Source organism: Molothrus aeneus, chromosome 19, assembly GCF_037042795.1.
Source record: "Molothrus aeneus isolate 106 chromosome 19, BPBGC_Maene_1.0, whole genome shotgun sequence".
Classification (NCBI taxonomy): Eukaryota; Metazoa; Chordata; class Aves; order Passeriformes; family Icteridae; genus Molothrus; species Molothrus aeneus.
Genome location: NC_089664.1, coordinates 986,129 through 1,007,500, shown reverse-complemented (window position 1 = coordinate 1,007,500; position 21,372 = coordinate 986,129). Strand labels below are relative to the sequence as shown.

General features: G+C 49.8%; 1 protein-coding gene across 1 annotated transcript in view; it reads left to right on the top strand.

Moving 5' to 3' along the window:
• The window catches only part of ZNF618 (zinc finger protein 618), a 143,682-nt gene that overhangs the window by 54,132 nt on the left and 68,178 nt on the right, over positions 1–21,372 (top strand). The window contains exon 2 of the mRNA XM_066563000.1: positions 12,997–13,040. Coding sequence (XP_066419097.1) covers positions 12,997–13,040 — 44 coding nt within the window. The remainder of the gene's footprint in view (positions 1–12,996; positions 13,041–21,372) is intronic.

Sequence of the window (21,372 nt, the reverse complement as noted above, 5' to 3'; positions counted from 1 at the left end):
GAGGTGTGGCACAGTGGGTGAGGTGATGTATGGCATTTGTGAGGAGCTGGAGATGCCCCAATTCAGTTTTCATTTCAACACAAGCAGATGCTTTGGAGGGTTTGCAATGGTGCAGCTCTCCCAGGCTCTCCATCCTCCCTGGGCCTGGGGCTTTGCTCCAGGTTCCCTCCAGAGGCTTTCCCCATAACTCAAGAACATCCTGTGCCCTCCTTTGTGTTTAGGACCATGTGGAGGCAAAGTGCATCAAAGCAGAGGTCCCTTGCCCAGGATGGAATGTGGGGATTGGAGAACAGTCCCCAGTATTCCCCTGTTCTATACAGATGCTTTGAACTGTCACGGCTTCCCATACACTGAATCCACACTTGGAATGTTATGTGCAGAAAACAATTCTTAGGTGAAATTCTCAGATGTTTGAGTAATTCAGTGAAGATGCTCACAGCCAGTCCCAAAATCAGTGACACACCGTGGTCCTTGGGTACAAACATGCATCTAGAAAGAATCTATGGCTGCTGAGGTTATCCATGAGCTGGGTGGCAGATAAAGCACCAAGGTGTCTGGAATGAAGTGTAGGTGAGCATCAGTTCCTTTCTGAGAAGAGCCTGTGGAATATGGCACACATTTATCTTTTGCCAGTCCAGCATCTGCTGCACTTGGTGCTCCCAGGCCACTGGAGCAGGCTGGTGTCCAGAGGCTCTCTGGGGGCATCTGGAGGAGGAAACAGCCCTTGGCCTGATATTTGTTCATCCAAAGGGTCACAGATCCATGAGTTCATTGCTCCCTTCTCAGCCTGGAAACCCAACCAGCCCTGTCCAGCTCTGGCAGCACCAGCCTGTGCTGCCTAACCCCAGATTCCATTTGAGAATTGGCCATCAATGGTGGCCTTGGGGATTTCTCTCTCATCCTTTGACCCGACCCTGGGCTGTACCAGAATTCTGGGGAGCCAATTTCACTTTCTGGCTTTTCTTCCTCAGGGTTTGCAGCAGCTGCTGGTCCACAGATGGGCAGAGGGCTCATGGTGCTGCCTGCAAAATTCAGCCCCAAAAGGGATCCTGTAGGAACATTGGTACCTTTTTTTGCATCTCATTGGAGGTTTTCCAAGACAAATCTGTCCACTCTGCAAGGCTGTGCAAATAATTGATATTCTTGGTTTTCCTGAAGCTCTGAAAAATTGAAAAATTCTTTTTTCAGACTGAGCCGGAAGAAAAATAGATTGATTTGATTTTTTTTTTATTGCCCAGGAAATAAGGAATATCTATTTGGGTTTCATAGGCTCGAGTCAAACAGAATCTGGGGCTTGTAAGTGCTTCATTTAGATTTGGAGCACATCTTACAGTTCTTGCTTTAAAAATACTTATAGGATGTATTTTGCCTGTATGAATCAGAAAATTTTAAATGTCAGGGACTGTGTCACTTCCAGTTTTTGAAAATCAGTGTCTTACTCTGCTGTGTGAATGGTGCAGCAGAAATGATACCAACCCATGCCATGATCTCACTGCAGCTCCACTTTGGGCTGGAAATAATTTCCCAGCAGCTCTGTGCCCTCATTTGTTTCAGCTCCAGGAATGATGGAGAGTGGAAGGTCACCCTGGTTGGTCCCAGTGATGTTTGTCCCCACAAACTGCTTGAAAATCCCTTTCCTTAGCCCAAACAATTGCTCAGAGATGGAGATTTGGGAGTGAGAAAGTGCAGGTCGATAGTCCCTGGTGACCTCCTGCTCTCCCCAGTGCCATGCCTGGGTGGAGGGTTCTGGGGAAGGGCTGAGGGTCCCATCCCTGTGCCCTGGGACAGTGTTTGGAGTGTCTGGGCAGGGGGAGATGATGCTGCAGCTTTCACAGCTCAAATGGACCAGGAAATGCTGTTTTCCTTCTTTACTTTCCAAACCACCATCGTTCTTGGGAAGCCAGCAAAGCCACGCTCCCTTGGGGACACCAGTTTGGCCTTACTGGAGGTTTTGGTAGTTTTTATTTAGATTTCTTTTTTTTTCCAAACTTTTTTTAAATCTTGGAGGTTTGTTTGTTTATTTGTTGATTTAGATCTGCTCGGGAAGTCAATCTGGTGATATTTATAGGATTTGTGGTTGGCTGATGGGAGTTATTTTGCAAGCAGAATTTCTAAGAATTCTACTTTCAGCCTGCTTTTTCTCCAACTTCATTTCCTCCCTTCCTTCTTTTTTTTCTCTTTTTACTATTTTTTACTTGGTTTTTTTCTTATTTTTTTGGTTTTTGATGGAGCCAAGCAGACTAAACCCTTTCTGAATTTCCCCTCTGTAATTAGTGCTCTTTTTTAAGTTTGAAGAAATTACCCAGCTTTGTGTGCCTTCCCCCTTTTTTACTTTTAGACTGATGTGGTTTGACTTTTTTTCCCTTTCCAAAGTAAAATTACCACCATTTCATGCTATTTGAACAAACCAATCATACAAAACTGGGAGAGATGGTGAAGTCCCACAGTTACCCATCCAATGGAGAATGTTTTCGTTTCAACCTCACAGCTGTCTATAAATGCTACATGGAATTTTTTTTTTAATTAGGATAAAATTTATATTTTACAAGGTTAAAATTGATGTTTTGCAAATGCAAAGCCTTTCCCACAGCATTGGAAGGAGGTCTTGAGTGCCAGCCCTGGAGGGGATCCTTGGCTGAGGCTGAACCTCCTCATGGTGCTGTTCCTGACACCTTCTCACTGCAATATTTATCAAATTATGCATTTCTTTTTCTATTCTAGATCAATTTTCTGCCTTGAATTGTAATTTTCAAGTGTTTAAATTTTCATTGCTTACCTCAGACTGAAGCTGAACATTTGCAGCACGTTGCATTCTCTGCAGTGCTGTTTGCTACAGAGGGACCTAAAGCATTCTTCAAAATTGACCAAAAAAAGAGATAAAACCAACCTCAAAAGGTACAGTTCTGCCCATGGGTGCCATGACTCCCACTGACACCCAAATGGCTGAGCTGGGAGCTGGAGCAGCTCCCTGGGGGACACTCCACAGCCTCTGCAGGTTTGCAGGGCAGAGTCTCAGCCTTATCAAAGCTTCCCCAGCAGCCCCTCTTGGCTCTGGGATCCACCACGGGCATGTCCCCCCAGTGCCGGCCCTCTGAGCATGAGCTGGGCACCAGCTGGGGCAGGGTCTCAGTTTTCTTGGAGTGCTGGGTCTGTTCCCAGAGGTCCATCCCTGTGTCTGTGTCTGTGCTGCTGGGAGCACCAAGGGCACTCTGAGCTTCCCTGGCCAGAGGGGAGGTGCCTCTGGATTTTCCTCTACACACAGGCTTGGCTGGCTTTTTCTCAGGATCCTTTGTAAGGCTCAGGGAGAGGGACTGGAGCCTCTGCAGGAGCTCAAGGTCCAGCTGGGCCTGGCTCTGCTGGGCCTGGCCCTGCTGGGCCTGGCTGTGCTGGGCCGTGCTGCTGGCAGAACTTGTCCAGCTCCCAGGTGTGTCAGGTGCTGAGGGCATGGCTGCTGTGGGTTGTGTCCTCCTTGCCTGTGTGCTGGGCTTTGGCCACCCCTGTGTGGGAACTCCAGGCTCTCCTGGCTGGGCTGCACCTCAGGCAAACCCCCTGAGCCCCAGGGCTGCCACCTCCCCCAGCCCTGCCTGAGGGCCCTGCCCATCCCCAGCCCTGCCCTGCACAGACTCACTCTGGGTGGATGGAACTGGTCATGCAGGAGAAGGGGGCTCCCTGGCCTGCCTCCCCTCAGCTGAGCTGTGCTGAGGGAATAAATGAATCCCAGAGTGCTTTGGATTGGGAGGGACCTTAGGGATCACCTCCTTCCAGCTTCCTGTGGGGACACCCTCACTATCCAGCACAGCTGCTCTGGGCACCCTGTGCCAGGGCCTGCCCACCCTGCCAGGGAACAATTCCTAATTCCCAATATCCCATCCAGCCCTGCCCTCTGGCACTGGGAGCCATTCCCTGTGTCCTGTCCCTCCATCCCTTGTCCCCAGTCCCTCTCCAGCTCTCCTGGAGTCCCTTTAGGCCCTGGCAGGGGCTCTGAGCTCTCCCTGGAGCTTCTCCTGTCCAGGTGAGCACCCCCAGCTCTCCCAGCCTGGCTCCAGAGCAGAGGCTCCAGCCCTGGAGCAGCTCCTGTGGCAGAGAGCCCAGAGGTGGGCACAGAGCTCCAGGTGGGGTCTCAGGAGGGTGGGAGGAAGGAGGAGAATTAATCCCTGCCTTGGCCATGTTGCTGAGATGAGCCCAGGACAGCAGAGCCTGTGCCTGTGCTCCCAGCCCGCTCTGCTGGGGATGTGGCTCCCCCAAACCCAACTTCAGCCCTTTCCCACCCATCCCTTCATCCTGGGGCTGGGAAGGGCTGGAGCTGCCAGGGGAAGGTTCCTGGCAGTCCCTGTGTGCAGTGGAGCCCTCACAGCCCTGTCAGATGTTCCATGGCAGAGGCTGGAGGTGCAGAACTCCCAAACAAAATGTGTTGAACAAGACTGGGATTCCCTGGATAAATAAGTCCTATTTTAATTTTTTTTTTCCCTGTGTGCATTCATAGCTTACTAGATATGTTTGTTTTATCAACTTGGAAAAGTGCCCAGGATTTTTTAAAAAATTGATTTCCTGAGAGTTTCCTGTGAAACTGGAAGCCTGGAAAAACGGGTGGATTTCTGAAATGCTATCTCATGGCTCCTTCGCCCCTTTTTTCTCCCCCCAAGTAAAAAACAACAATACCTTCCTCCCCCCCAAGGTTTCATTCCATATACATTTATTCTTTAAAAATATTTCCAGCTGTTTCTTTTGCTGGGAAACTCATACCATCTGTAAACAACTGCTCAATTCACATAATTCTGTTGTTTTGCCCGGTCACTCTTATTTTCCAGCTTTTATAATATGAGAGTTCAGAGTAATCAGTAATGCCTTTTCTCCTCTTCACCCTCAATTTGATTATTTTTCTCATAAAGAACAGAGTAAGGAGAGCACTGAGCAACAGGAGATGGAAAAAATATTTTGATTACTTTTCAGTTGCTTATAATCAAGGAGTAACTCTTTAAATCCAGACCAATTTGCTGCATTGATTTATTCATAATTTTAATTTCATGACTGTTTCAGGGAAAAACAAAAGTACGTGAGGTTGAAGCTTTTTAATACTGGTTTAAACATTTGTAGTTTTAGGTTAAAATTTATTTAATGTTCCCTTTCTTCGGTTACTTCTGCTGGCATGTGCTGCTTGAATCTCCCCGGGCTGCCAGGGGAGAAAAACTGAAATTCAAAGCACAAATTCTGCCAGTACTTTCAACAAGTTCATAAAATTACTCATATGAATATTCCCTTGACTCAGAGGTGACTGCTCACAGCCCCTTTCTGGGGCTAGCTGGAGTGTGGGAGCTGGGAGTGGGTGGAGGGACACCTGAATCCTTTGGGGCAGGATTGTGCCATTTCCTGGGGCTCAGCACCCGCCCAGGCCGGGCCATCGTGGTGGGAGGGATTCTTCCCTGCCTTGCTGATTTTGGTGTTTCCCCCTCAAGTTCCAGCCCCACGTGTGCCTTTTCCAGCAGAAATTCGACCTTTTATGTTTAAAACTCTCCAGAAGAACTTTTAATTCTTGGTTACAGAGGCGGCTCTGAAATGAGGTGGATGGAGGCAGCACACCCAGGGTAGGAAATGAAGGTTATAAAATGGGGAGATAATAAACAGTAAACAAGAAGTAAATCCAGTGAAGCTGAATGAGAAGAATTTTTAGACTTTGTGATTTTTTTATTAGTATTTTTTGCCTACCTATAGTTTTAACATCCATGGTGCAACTTGTTCTGTCCCAGACCAGAATGTGGGGAGAAGCCTGAGGGAACCCAGTTTGCAAGACCAAACAAACAAACAAAAAAAAAAAACAAAACAACCAACCAAAACAAAACCCAAAACAAAACCCAAAACAAAACCCAAAACAAAAACAGAAAATCAAAACAAAAAGAAATATTTAAAAGAAAAATAATTCTCCTGCCAATACAAAGAGAATTGAAATCAGCAGAGTGAGGGCCCCTGGGCTGAGTCTGAAGTGTCACAACCAGAGCAGAGGGGATCATTCCCATTTTGGCTTCCTCAGTGGGACCCAGTGCTCACAGTTGACCTTTGTGTTGGGCTGATCCACCCCCTCACTGGGTTTGTCATTAGTGTTTTTTATTAATTAGTAATTGGGGGCACCTTGTGGCATGAGGAACAGCTGTTAATGATCCCCAGGGATAATTAACCCGGGGATGGCACTGCAGCAGGGGCACTCCACAGCCCAGCTGGGGCTGGGGCCAGGGCCAGCCCTGCCTTCCCCTGGGGTGGCTGGCCAGGGGCTGGAGCCCAGGGCTGCAGGGGAAGGTGCTGGGTGGCCCTGCCCCAGTGCTGATCCTGCAGTGCCACAGCTCTGTGGTGTTCCCTGCCTTTGGGTCCCCCTGGACACGTGTCCCCCTCGGGGTGGTGGCCACCCACAGGAGCAGGATGTGGCCAGGCTGGGCTGATGCTGTGCTCCCAGCCAGAACCTGCTCTGATTTGTTTCAGGCTCAGCCACCATCTCCAGCAGCTGTTCATTTGCATGTGGTGGAGGTGCTCATAGGGGTGAGCTGGATGCTCAGTAACCTCAGTCCAAGCCTGGATTTTGGTCTGTTCAGACACTCTCCAGACACAAAATGTCAGAGGCACCACGTGGGAAGTGCTGGGCTCCCTGTGTCGCCAGGCTCCAGCACTGGGATGCTCTATGTGTCACCACTGGGGTGCTGGGGACAGATTGTGTCCCTGTAGGTCACAGTCACCTTGGTGCCTTCCCCTGGATGGACTTGTCTGGAGGTCTCAAAGCACCTCTTCTGTAGCATCCCATGGATTTTTACTCTTCCTGAAGCTTGGCCTGTGATGGGCATGGCCAGGAGTAATGAGCACCTTCCTCTGGTACTGGAGACCGTCCTGGAGCTGTGCTGCAGCCCAGGGGTGGGCACCAGTCACACAGGGATGGTCCCTGGAGCTGTTCTAGAGCCCAAATGTGGGCACCAGTCACACAGGGATGGTCCCTGGAGCTGTGCTGGAGCCCAGGGGTGGGCACCAGTCACACAGGGATGGTCCCTGGAGCTGTTCTGCAGCCCAGGGGTGGGCACCAGTCACACAGGGATGGTCCCTGGAGCTGTTCTAGAGCCCAAATGTGGGCACCAGTCACACAGGGATGGTCCCTGGAGCTGTGCTGGAGCCCAGGTGTGGGCACCAGTCACACAGGGATGGTCCCTGGAGCTGTTCTAGAGCCCAGGTGTGGGCACCAGTCACACAGGGATGGTCCCTGGAGCTGTGCTGGAGCCCAGGTGTGGGCACCAGTCACACAGGGATGGTCCCTGGAGCTGTTCTGGAGCTCAGGTGTGGGCACCAGTCACACAGGGATGGTCCCTGGAGCTGTGCTGGAGCCCAGGTGTGGGCACCAGTCACACAGGGATGGTCCCTGGAGCTGTGCTGGAGCCCAGGTGTGGGCACCAGTCACACAGGGATGGTCCCTGGAGCTGTTCTAGAGCCCAGGTGTGGGCACCAGTCACACAGGGATGGTCCCTGGAGCTGTGCTGGAGCCCAGGTGTGGGCACCAGTCACACAGGGATGGTCCCTGGAGCTGTTCTGGAGCTCAGGTGTGGGCACCAGTCACACAGGGATGGTCCCTGGAGCTGTGCTGGAGCCCAGGTGTGGGCACCAGTCACACAGGGATGGTCCCTGGAGCTGTTCTGGAGCTCAGGTGTGGGCACCAGTCACACAGGGATGGTCCCTGGAGCTGTGCTGGAGCCCAGGTGTGGGCACCAGTCACACAGGGATGGTCCCTGGAGCTGTTCTAGAGCCCAGGGGTGGGCACCAGTCACACAGGGATGGTCCCTGGAGCTGTTCTGGAGCTCAGGTGTGGGCACCAGTCACACAGGGATGGTCCCTGGAGCTGTTCTAGAGCCCAGGGGTGGGCACCAGTCACACAGGGATGGTCCCTGGAGCTGTGCTGGAGCCCAGGGGTGGGCACCAGTCACACAGGGATGGTCCCTGGAGCTGTGCTGGAGCCCAGGTGTGGGCACCAGCCACACAGGGATGGTCCCTGGCTGTTTGGGACCATCCTGTCCCAGATGTCCCCTGGCTCTGGCAGCAGAGCGTCTGTGCCTGCCGTGGGAGTCTCTGCCTTTGCCTTCTGCTGCCCTCAAGCAGCAAACCCTCCATGGGCTCATCTCAGAGGGGTCTAAACTCTCAGATGTTGCTGTTTACTGCTGGGCTCTCATGTTGGAACAGGGAACAAGCACTGGCTTCTCCCAGGACAAGGCTGCAGCTGAGCACAAGGGTGAGATTCCCCTGGCTGCTCCCAAGGAATTCTGACACTGAAGCTGCCATCAGCATCCCCACCCCAGGTGTTGCCCCATGGCCAGCATGGGTGGGGATTGCAGACCCCAGAGTGGATTTTGGGGGTTGGGGAACCCTCACTCCAGGGCTTGGCTTAGCTGTGGGACCGGGCAGATGCCTCAGGGAGAGCTCCCATTTCCTCCTTGCAGATATTTTTTTTTTATTATTATTATTTTGGTTGTTTCGTGAGGGGAAGCTGCAGCTGAGGAAATAGGCAGCACATTCCTCCAGCCCCAGGAACTGTCTTGTTCCCAAGTGGAAAATTCATCCCTTTTGGAGGCTGCTCTGATGGATTGGCAAAGGCAAAGGATGAGGAGGGGATGAGCCACAGCAGCCAAAGGCAGTGGAGATCTTTCTCCTTCAGGCAGGGGATGCCCTGGCTCTGGAGCCAGAAGAAACATCCTTAAATTGCACCAGGGAAGGTGTAGGTCTGATATTAGGAAGAATTTCCTCATTAAAAGGGTGGCCAGGCATGGGAACAGCTGCGTGGGGCAGTGGTGGAGTCACCATCCCTGGGAAGGTTCCAGTGTGGATGTGGCACGTGGGGACAGGGGTTAGTGCTGGCCTTGGCAGTGCTGGGGAATAGTTGGACTCTGATCTCAGAGGGCTTTTCCAACCTCAAGGATTCCATGGTTCTGTGGAGCACAGCTCTGCCTGGACCAGCCCTGGGCTCAGCCTTGTTTCCCTTTGGCCTTGGGGTTCCTCAGCACCCGCTGTGCTGGCAGGAGGAAGCAGAAATCCAGATTAAAAAGGGGCACGGGCACATTTATGGGTCCTTGTGCTCTGCAGATGTTTTGGTGTGATGTGGAGCTGCTCTGCTGTTTTTCCCCCTCCTATTTAATAAAAATTAAATAGGAAACTGCCGTGTCTTGCCCTTTGTTTAAAGAAGAGAAAAAAGAAAAAAAAAAAAAAAGCACTTCCTGCATTTTCTGTGGCTCTGAAGTTAATAACCCCAGACAGCACAGGTAGCAGGCCTGCAGTTATTTTTATGGCACATTCCTATGTCAGACCTGTTTTCAGTTTCTTCTCCTTTGCCAAATTTTAATTATTTGGGGTGAAATTTTCCATGCTGGGTGCTGCTGTCTCCTTCCAAAATTGAATGTGTGGTTTGTGTTTGGACAAAAATTACTCAGCTGTCTCTGGGAATGCGTTTGGGGGAAGCAGGGTGGGGGTTTTGGGTTTTTTCCTTTTATTTTCCCTCAGGTAAACAAACAACTCTGCCCTTTTCCCTCTGCAGAGGGAAGGTGCTGTGGGAGGAGGGTGAGAGGGGTCTGCTTCTCCTGCAACCCCCAGGCAGAATTAGGGACCTCTCCCTTTGGGATGGGGTTCAGAGGCAAATCATAGGGGTGGCTGTGTCTGAATAAAGAAATAAATACATGGATTGAGCCCCTTTTTCCCCTGGGAAGGGCTGTGGCAGTGCTTGGGGGTATCCCAGTGCCCCCATCCCATCCATGGGAACTGATCCGAGCATGGATGCAAATCCAAGTGATTTGAATAATTGTTTCTAATCATAATTGAAGTGATCAGGCAGAAGGCCTGTGCTTAAATCATCTGAAATCTCATTTCACATTTTTATTGCTTTAAGTTATTTTTGAGTTTTGCTGTAACTGTTAAAATGTTGGGGTTTTTTCCCAATATAGTGTAGCCCTCTCGATAAACATGGATTTCTCAGGTCAGTTTTACATCTGCTTGGACTCCAATTTTTTGACATGTTATCCTGTTAGGAGATGTTGACTGATACATTTCTTAATTATCACATGATTTACTTTTTGCTTACAACTCGAGTTGAGGAGCATATGGCCTGAAACCACATTCTGCTTGTGTGCATTTTCATTTAAAGGATATTTATTAGCATTAGTTAAACAAAACTCCCCTAAATGCACCCAATATGTAGAAAAGCAACTTCAGGCAGTAACATTTTGAATTGTAAATGATTTTATGGGGCAGATTGTGTGACATTTTCCAGCCTGATCCAGCACCCTACATCCGGCCTCCCTGCTCATCAGCAGATGAAAATTCTGCTCCTCTCCTTTTTCAGTTAGAAATTAGGAAATCACCAAAATCAATTCTTTGGGTAAATGGGAGTGCAGGAGATTCTAAAGGAGCACAGGAGATTTCTGTTCCCCTCCACAAAGGTGTTACTTTGTTGGGGGCTGCTCTGACTTGTTTTGGCACATTCTGGTTAAACAGTGATTTCCAGCCTTTCACCCCTCCACTTCCTCGTGGCATTTTAGTCCTCAAATGCCACTTTTTAGAATTTAGGTGGGATGTTTTAGATTAGATGGATTTTATTTTTGAAGGAACAGGCTGGGAGAGCTGGGGGTGCTCACCTGGACAGGAGAAGCTCCAGGGAGAGCTCAGAGCCCCTGCCAGGGCCTGGAGGGGCTCCAGGAGAGCTGGAGAGGGACTGGGGACAAGGGATGGAGGGACAGGACACAGGGAATGGCTCCCACTGCCAGAGGGCTTTGGATGGGATATTGGGAATTGGGAATTGTTCCCTGTGAGGGTGGGCAGGCCCTGGCACAGGGTGCCCAGAGCAGCTGGGGCTGCCCCTGGATCCCTGGCAGTGCCCAAGGCCAGGCTGGGCAGGGCTGGGAGCAGCCTGGGACAGTGGGAGGTGTCCCTGCCATGGCAGGGGTGGCATTGGATGATGTTTGATGCCCCTTCCAAACCAAAGCAGTCTGGGATTCTGTGGATTTGTTTATTTCAGCATTCAGAAACATTTAAGGCTTGATCTGATCTCATTCAGGCTTAGCTGGGTGTTTTTGTCTAATGGATCATCTCCAGCAGCACCATGGCTGGGTGAAACCATTGAGATGAGAGCCCTTACCTGTTGTGGTTCCTCTTTTTCTCATTTTCTCTTTTAAAATAAGGAAACTCCCAGCACTGGGGATTGTTGGGGTGTCTGTGCAGGGCCAGGGCTGGGTTCCATCATCCTCATGGCTCAGAATATCCTTCCAGCTCTGGATATTCCATGGTTCCATGATTCAGCAGGTGCTTTTCCCATGGAAGTCTCATGGCAGGAGCCTCACAAGGTCCCTGTGATCCAAGATGTGGCTCCTGGCTTGTGTGAGCTTGGGTTGTGCACAAATCCCTTTGTACAGGCAGGAATTGTGAGCTTCCCATCTCTGGGATCCTCAGCACCCCAAGAAGTTTTCTGCCCTGGCTCTATATTAAATCTCCTTTTTCCCCTTTTCCCCCCTTTTCCTTGTACACAGATCTAATCTTCTAGAAAATGCCCCAAAGGTTTGAGCAATCTACCAGTTGTAGGAACCCATAAAGCTTTTTTTTTCCTTTTTTTTTCCATTGTGTAAGCATGACAAATCATTAATTTTTGATTGATTGCTTTGAATTATGGGTGCTCTGACATCCTTTCTGTAGCTGAACAGCTGTATAACAAATGAACATATCAGTGCTCACAAAAGATTGGAGATCTAACAGAAGCAATTACATTGTCAGCTCCTCCCTTCTGGCTTTTCCCAGGCAATGGAGAGAAGAAATTTTTTAACAGAAATTCCTCAAGTGGCTCACAATAATAATAATAATCATCATCATCATAATCATCATAACAAAATACCTTTTTGTAATTGAATTAGATTTTTATCTCTTCATTTCCAGTGGATTTCATATCCCTTCAGAAACCAGGTTGTGTTTCTGCTTTATGTAACTTGGAGAATCCCTTTGAAGAAAATTTTACATGAAGAATTAAAAAAATAAAATCAAATTGCAATTTTTTTTGGTTGCTATTCCTTTAAGATTTCAGAATTGCACCAGTGCACTAAATGTGACCTCCATAACTTTTAAATTAAGAATTTATGCTGGCTTGAAATTTATGAAATATTTCAGCATGAAAGAAAGCCTTTTTCCCTCAGGAAAATTGAGCAATAAATCATAGCACTCTCGATTTACTGCCCTACAGCCAGCCAAAGATAGGATTTTTTTCCTTCCCCCCTTCGTTCTGAAAAAAAAAAAATATAAAAAAAATGTAATCATATAAGACAGCTTAGCTGCTATCCTCCCACTCTCTAGAATTTTTAATTTCAGCTGTTTCTGCTTGGATTTATTTCCAATATTCCTGCTCGGCTTTTCAATTTCCTCAGTTATTAAATTTTAATTCAGTGCATTAGCATTTAAATTAAAAAAGGGTTTATTTTATCGAAATCGTTGGCTGGCCCCCATCCTGCTGCACATGAATTGCCTGTTTCTGCCATTTGCACAAAATGTGAAATGCAGCTAATATCTTTTAACTTGTATTTGCACAAATTCAGAAATAAAATTTCTGGGATTGGAATAATATTGTCTTTCCAAGGAAGGCTCTCATCAGTGAGCTGGGGAAGAGGCAGGAGGAGACCCCGGGCCCTCCCTGCTCAGCCCAGCCAGGGCCTGCAGGGGCTAATTAGGACACAGGGCTAATGAGGGGAGGTGTTGGGCCTGGAGGGAGCCATTCCTGCGTGGACATTGGGACAATTTGGCCATTCCTGATTTCCCACCTGGCTCTGCATGCCAGGGATCACTGCTTGAGCCTCGGGTGGGGATGGGCTGGGGAGGCTCAGACCCTGCCCAGCCCCGACACCCCGGGCTCAGAGCTGGGCCTGGGGCGTGTGTGCAGCTCTGGGGAACCCCAGGTTTGGGCTGAAGAGCAGCCTCATTCTTCTGAAGCTAACCAGCTCTTCTGTTTTGATCTCCTAGGCCGAGGAGAGCAACAGCAGCGGGCGGAGGAGCTCTTCCAGCAGGTAGGGCTGGGATGTGCTGGGTGGGTCAGCTCTGCTCAGGTGTGCTCTCCACCCTGGAGGTGGGGTGGCCAAAGGTGGAATGGGTGTCAGAGCTGACAGAGTGTCCATGCAGCCCTCTTTGGATATGGCTGGGAGGGTGGATGTGGGAGGCTGGCCTCATCCTGGCACTGGGGACTGAAAGCAGAGATGGTTTGTGTGTGCTGTGGGGAGTTCCAGCTGAGTGCCCCCTTGGGCTGTGCAGAGCCTTCTGTCCTGCAGAAGGAGAGGACAGAGCTGTCCCACCACCCCATTCCCCTGTGATCCCACTGAGAGGTGTCTCTGCTGCTCCCACTCTGGAGAGGGACATGCTCAGGTGGGTCTGCCCTGGGCTGTGGCCTCACAGAATCCCTGGGTTGGAAGAGACCTTCAAGATCATCGAGTCCATCCCAGTCCCAACACCTCAACTCAACCCTGGCACCCAGTGCCACATCCAGGCTTTGTTAAACACACCCAGGGATGGTGACTCCTCCTGTCCCCTCCAGGGCCTTGAAAGCACTGTGAAAGTTTCATTCCTTAGATAAAACTCATCCTGCTGTGTAAAAGCACATCCAGAGAGATCTGGGAACTGCTGTGGTGCTGATGCCCTCCCTGCCTCCCACTGCTGACTGTGCAGCCCCTGCTGGGTCTGATATTCCCACCGTGCTGGCTGGTCCCTGCCCAGTGCCCCAGCTCTGCCAATGGCATTTCAGGACAAAATCCCCTCATTCCTGGCAGCTTTTTGTCCAGTTGGCACTGCTTGGCATTGAACATGTCTGGAGTGCCCCTGAGCTGGGCAGAGAGGAACACTGGGTGTCTGTCACAGGAGAAGACTTCTCTGTCTCACTTTGGGGGTGGCTCAGCCATGGCCCAGCAGTGCTGGCTCACTGGGAATCAGCCTGAAGAAAGTCTTGGAAAGAAAGCACAAGCTGAGGAGCAAGGGGAGAGGAGCCAGGCATCACTTCCTTCCCCTGGATTCTTTATTCCAACCTTTAATTCAGTTTTGCAGCTCTCACTGGAGGGTTTCCCACAGCAGGTGGGCAAGTGCATCCTCCATGTGGGAGCTGGCCTTTGGAGTGTCCATCTCACCTTTGGGGCATCCATCTCACCCTTGGGGTGTCCATGTCATCTCTGGAGTGTCTGTCTCACCTTTGGAGTGTCCATCTCACCTTTGGGGTGTCCATCTCACCTGCCTGGGCTGCCCTTGGGGCTGAACATCCTCCCAGGAGTGAGCAATGGCCCTTTCCAGGGCAGGGATGGAGCTCCAGGTGAGGTGGGAGAACTTCCCTCCCTGTTCCTTTGTATGTCCAGAGGAGTGTGAGGCTGGTTGTTGCTTTTTTCCTTGTAGAAAAGTGGAAACAAAACCCACTTTATCATCTACCTGACTGGACAATACGTGGTCAAAGAATGGAGAATGACCAAGTCCATTTAAAAATAATAAAACAGAATCAAAATTTAATATTTCAAGAAAGCTCTGTCAGTGATTGAAGGTGGAAATGTGGCTCTGACTGAATCTGTGAGGTCATCAGTGGATGGAGACACAAGATGGATGTTTCTCAAAGTCATTGCTGCTTGAAACCCTCACTAATTGTAAACTATCGAGGAAGCTTTTAACAATTAATTTGTATCAGTAAAAATACAAGGAAAAATAATATTGTATAATAGAATATAGTATAATATAATATAGTATAATGTAATATAGTATAATGTAATTAATATAATATAATGTAAGTTTCCTGGATTTTATCTTCCTGCAATATTTTTTTTTCACAGTAGCAGGCTTGGTCTAAGGTGATGACTGTGATATTGGGTCAGTCCTATTTTTCTTTTTTTACTGCAGTGAATTGATTTTATTCTGTTTCAAGCAAACCCTGGAAGCTCTGAAGGCCCAGGGGTTTGTGCTCCCACCACCCCCAGCTCCAGGCCTGTTGCTGCCTTTGGAAGAACAGGGGTCAGGGTGTGCAGCTGGCAGCTCCTGCTGGCAGAGAGCACTCACTCTTCTCCTCCCCCACTGACTCCTGTGTGGTTGCTTCACCTCAGTGAGTGCTCAGCAATGGGAGATTTTATAAGGTGAAGAGAATTCTTAGGATCACAAAAAGCCCTCTTCCTTGAAGGCAGCCAGAAGAGAGATGGCTGCTTGCCGTGGGGAAGATGACAACTAAGAGACAACCTGACAAAGCTGTGCATGTTTTTGAACACTCCAGAAAAGGTAGATCAGAGGCTTCTTTCTTCCTTTTGCAAGGAAAAAAGAGACAGTCAACAAAATTAAAAAGCAGCAAATTAAAAGCCAGTAAAAGGCAGGATGTTTTCCTGCATGATGGGCAGCGATGTGATGGGAGTGTGATGGCAGGAGCTGCTCAGAGGGGCTGGGAGGGGACTCAGCAGGAACACAGTGACAGGCGTGACATGGGCTGCATTCACAGAATCCCACACTGCCTTGGGTTAGGAGGGACCTTAGGGATCATCCAGTGCCACCCCTGCCATGGCAGGGACACCTCCCACTGTCCCAGGCTGCTCCCAGCCCTGTCCAGCCTGGCCTTGGGCACTGCCAGGGATCCAGGGTGGGCACCCTGTGCCAGGGCCTGCCCACCCTGCCAGGGAACAATTCCTAATTCCCAATATCCCACCCATCCCTGCCCTCTGGCAGTGGGAGCCATTCCCTGTGTCCTGTCCCTCCATCCTTTGTCCCCAGTCCCTCTCCAGCTCTCCTGGAGCCCCTTCAGGCCCTGGCAGGGGCTCTGAGCTCTCCCTGGAGCTTCTCCTGTCCAGGTGAGCACCCCCAGCTCTCCCAGCCTGGCTCCAGAGCAGAGGCTCCAGCCCTGGAGCAGCTCCATGGCCTCCTCTGGACTCGCTCCAGCAGCTCCAGGTCTTGTGTTGGAGGCCCCAGTGCTGGACATGGTCTGGTCCCATCCTGTGGGTGAGCACATGGCAGGGATCATCCAGTCCACTGGAGACTTGCTTTAAGCTTCTTCTGAAGCCCCTTGTGCACAGGGTGGCCCAGGCTGGGTGTCCTGTGTGGTGTGTGACAGTCCCAGGGGTTGGTGGGACAGGAGGGCAGTGTGGGAGCAGCACTGGCAGCTCTGGGCTCAGGGTGAGCACTGGGAGTCTCCATTAGACTATTGGAGCACTAACAACTTCCCAATAATTAATGTCAGTGTTCAGATGGTGGGCTCTGGATCCTGACAAGAAATAATTGAAAAACCAAATGTGCAATTATGTCTGACAAGCAGCGTGTGCTTTTCTTGGTCACCAGAGCCTTGTGTAGTCATGTGTTAGACACGGTTTTATATAATTATTATTGTTTATATGGCGGGTGTCAGAGGAAGGAGGAATTTCAGTTTGGAGTCCTCTGTTGGCTATTTATTTTAAAGTCATTAGATTTGTTTTCAGACTTAACTACACTTAATGTGCGAGACTCCTGCTGAATAAATCAGGCCCTGCTATAGGAGCTGCATCTGTTTGGAGGGAACGGAGCCAGCTGGAAGCTCAGCCTGGGCTCTCGGCAGCGGGAGCTGCCCGCAGCACAGATGTAGCTGTGGAGGAGCTCAGAGCTCTGCTCCTGGAGCTGGGGGAATCCAGGCCTCCAGGGCTGCAGCTGCACCCAGGGCAGTGGTGACAGCGCTGGGCTGCAGCTCCCACAAAGGGCTCAGGGAGCTGCAGGTCCAGAGAAGGCTCTGGCTGCTGGCCCAGCTGGAGCAGGGCAGGAGTTCCCAGGGGTGCTTTGGGCTGGGCCTGGGGTTTCCCAGCTCTGACATGGTGCAGTTTTCCCAGGTACTCCAGACCAAGCTGTGGTGCCTCAGGGGTCTGAGTGCTTCAGTCTGTGCCATAGAAGATGTGACTTCCATGGAATCACACAATCCCTAAGCTGGAAGGATCCACCAGGATCACTGAGCCCAGCTCCTGTCCCTGCACAGACACCCCAACATCCCACCCTGGGCATTCCAAAGTGGTGTCCAAATGTTCCTGGAGCTCTTGGGGCTGGGACCGTTCCCTGGGGAGCCCTGGGAGGAGAAGCTGTTGAGAAAGGGTTGCACCTACTTTGCTCCTTCTCAGTTCACCTTTCTCCAGCCTCCCTGGTGGCACCTTCCCCTCTCTTCCCTGAATTCCTTGTGTTCCTTGTGAACACATCCTCCTCAGCAGCTCCTGTCACCCAAGGGAGTGCCCTGGGATTGCACCAGCTTTTCTTCAGGCTCCTCTTCCAGCTCTTCAGGCCCCTAGCACCGGGGAAGGACAATTTCTGAGGCTGTGGTCCTCTGAAGCTCGGAGAGGACTCTACACCCCGTGGAGGGACAGGCCTGGGACTGGATATTTCCAGGAATTTTTTCCAAAGAAAATTATTTGAATTGTCTCCCCTTTCTTGAAGAGGCAACCTGTGGGATTTTCAATCCCAGAGCACCAGGAAGCTTCCAACTCATCCTGCATCAGAAGAAGAGAAAACTCTTACAAATTAGGCAAGGAATTTAATAAGCCTTGGTGCCCACTGAAGGGCTCTCGCCAGCCATCTTCAAAAAGAAACAAACCAACCAACCAGCACAAAACCCCTCAAAAGTGCCCTCTGGCCAGTTCTAGGGCCATGGATAGTTCAGTTCTATACAACAACCAGGACAGAAGCTGTGGGGAACCCGGGCAGGTTTCCTTGAAACCCAAAAGAAGGTCAAATGTCCATGACAGCACTCAGACACATCCCAGCTCTGAGGGACAGGAGTATTTTCTGTGTAAACCACATCAGTTTGCCCAGTGCCCAAGTCCTGGAGAGCTTTGGGTGGTGTGAGGTGGAGAAACGTCCTTTTCTGGAGCCATAAAGTACCAGGATGGGGCAGTTCTAAAGCCTTCAGGAGAGCTGAGCCACCAGGAGATCCCTGGGTCACCCCCTCACTCCTCATGGCATGTTGGAGACCCGTGGCCATTTCAGTTCTCACCCCCTCAGTCATTTTTTAGTCAAGGAACACAGAGCTCTTTCACTGATATAAATAAATCCTTAATCTTTTCTCTTTGTTTTTCCCTGAATTTCTTTCTCTTTGTTGACATTTCCACGCTTGAAAATTTAAAGACGCTGGCAGCTATTCCATTATCATCTTAAATTCAGTTTTTAACCTGCATCATTTGTGTGTCGCGGTTTTTATCTGACTGAATTCTTTTGCTTTTGGCAAAGAGCACGCGGTTGTTTTTTGTTGGATAAGCCAAATTTTTTTTATATTTGGTTAGACTTTCCTCTTCAAACCATCCTCAAGATATTCCTAATAAGGACTGAAGGGAATTTGTTTTGCTAATACCTTAGGAATTCTTTGTGGCTCTTGACTATTGTTCTGGTTTGTATTTGAATGTTTAATTTCCAGAGGAGAGGCAGGCTGATTGGTCCTGGAGTTTACCTTCTCTGAAGGATTCAGAGCTGCCGAGCGTCCCTTGAGGAATGAACGCACGATTAAATTCCTCTTGGACTTCCTGAAGCAGAGTTTGCTGTCAGGAAGGGTTATGTGTTTTTTACTAGACCCAGATAGCTGCAAAAATTAAGTATTTTGTTTTGTTTGTTTGTTTTCCCTAGATTTTAGCAGTGACACCACACACACCACCGAGTGCTGCATTATGTATTTTGGGGTTTTTGAAAGCTCTTACCTCTGTTTTCAAGAGCTGGCTGCCCTCAGAGACAGGGGGTGAACTTCCCTGAGGCATCTCTCTTCTACAAAACCTTCATGTCCTTCAAATTTATGAACTCCTTAATAATATTGGTATTTATTGAGCAAATTTCTCCCAGGAAAACCTGAATGGCAGCTACTGTCACACTTCTTCCTGCAGAAGGACATGGCCTTGTGTTCTGATTTCAGTTTATTTTGGAGGGAGAAAGCAGAGGACGTAAATATGTCCCAGAGAGGGGCAGGGTTTGGGCTGCTTCTCCTGCCTCAGGGATTTCCTTTGTGTGCCCAGTTAGTTTGATGTCCCCAGGTCCAACTGAGTTGGAGCGAGGGCCTCAGAGCCTCCAGGAGCTGCAGCTTGATCCCTGGTCAGAGTAGGAGGGAGCAGCATGTTCAGGGCTGTGGATGCCAAGAGGGGACCCAGCAGCCTCGTGAAGAAACCCAGCCAAGCACAAGGATGCAGCTCCTGGCCATGGGCAGAACCAGCACAGTGACCACAGGAACATGTGTGACCTTGCAGGGACCTTGGAGTCTGTGAATCCTGAGGTTCACAAGAGCAGGTTGCATGTGGAAAATGCCCAGAAGCTGTGACCAGCTTTTGCTTTTTTTCTGTTCTTCAGCAAGTCTTCTCTCCTGCTGAGGGGGGAGGGACTTCCCATCCCCTAAAATAACATCAGGACAGGAGAGGGCAGGTTTTCCTGTAACCTTTCAGAAGTTAAGTGCACACTTTGGGAATTCACAGTGGCATTGGGGAAGATTGTGAAGAGAACTGAAACCTCCTGGTGGAACACGGATGACCATGAACCCCTCTGTGACCAAGTGAAAATTTGGGTTTCAGGAATATGAACCAGCACATGGCTGTGTGTGTCACCCAGAGTGCTGGTGGCACCCTTGGGTGTCCTGCTTGGGTATCCATGCTCTGGAATATGGACAGGCTCCCAAATGGAAAGAATCAAGGATCAGAAGGGATATTTTGGTGTGCACACAGTGTACATGAAGGAAGTGTTTGCTTCAGATACAGCAGAGGAGGTTTTCTCCTGTGGAGGGGAGATTGCCAGAAAGAGAATCTCCTCTGCAGCAAATGCCCAATGACCAGAGGCAGCAATCCACACTGGAAGTACAGTGCCTGTTCCAGAAAATAATCCCCCAGGGAAGGAATCCAGGATGGGTGATTGTTCCAGCACTTCACACATCAGCAGCAGGACATCCTCTCTGAAGGATGCAGGCTCAGGCTGCAGAGGGGCTTTGGCAGAGGCTCTGGGAGCTGTGGCAGGGATGGGAGCTTGAATCCCTTGGAGAGGAGCAGCTCTGGACACTGTGACACAGGAACTTGGGGTGGTGTCTTTGCCTTTCAGGGTGTGAGGGAACATCTGAAGCTGGGGCTGGAGCCTGGAGCCAGGAGCTCAATTGTAATGCTGGGAAAACAGCTCCTGCTTTTCTGTCTTTTAGCACTGCACTTGAAAATCTTGTTGCCTGCTGATGTCTGCAGGAGATGTCCCCAGTGAAGGACACCAGGCAGTTCCTCTGCTTCCTGATCTTTTCCACCTCCTCCTGGTGTCCCCTGGGCTGCCCCAGGAAGCAGATGAGAGCATTGAGAGGGGTGGGAAGGCCACCACAGCTCCTTTATCAGACAAGCAGATTTTCAACGTACATCCTTCTTTTTCTTGTGTCTGCTTTCATCATCTCCATGTAAAATGAGAGTTCAATTACATCTGTTCTGTCTATTCCACTTCCCATAGCTCCAGTCATGACAGGAACCTTCTGGTTCTTGTAAAACCATGGCAGACATCTGTAAATTGAGCCCAGTTTCAGCCTCCCCCATTTTTTGCTTCCTTTACTTTCTGACAGCTGAGGCCTTTTGATTTAGCCTTTGATGAGCCAACTGCACATTGGTTTCCAGAAGATAAGCTGGGACATCCCACTGGTGCTGGTGTCCTGCTGGCCTCTGCAGAGGTGCCCATTGCTTGGTCCCCATGAGTGGTTTGGGGTTCTTACTGAACCTCTTTGGTGCTGCAGATCAGAAGAGCCTTCAAGAAGTGCCCAAACTGTGTTTCAGTTTAACTGGGCACACCCTGTCCTCTGCCAAGGAGTGTCACCATGGAATCACAGAATGGGTTGGGCAGGGGGGACCCTGAAGAGCCATCCTGTTCCAGCCCCTGCCATGAGCAGGGACAGCCTCCACCAGAGCAGTGTGTGCAGAGCCCTGTGCAGCCTGGCCATCATTGATATCATCAAGGCACTAATGATCTCTGGGTTTTCCAGCCTGAGTGTTGTTTAGAAAAAAACAAAAGATGCTCCACATTTGCTGCTGGGGCAGGAGAGCTGTTTGTAGGTGTTGGTTCAGAGTGGTACATCCTCCTCCACATGTGTTTCCTTTTCCTCTCCTTTTGAGGAGCTGATGTTGAAGACTGATACTTCACTGATCTCACTCTGCCCCTCCCCAAAAACTCAGCAGGATGTGTGCTGTAAAAATAGCCTCATTAGAAGCCATCTGAGTACATGTGCAATCACAGATGACTCAAAGGGAGCACGGAGCACGCATGTTTCTGTTGCTGTCTTCAGAGAATTACATGACAAATTATTCCTAGCTGGAAGAAATGTCCTTTTATAATTGGGGTTTTTTCTCATTCTTTCAGAAGGGAGGAGTGTGTGTTTTTAAGTAGCTTTTAGTCACTTTCATTATTTAT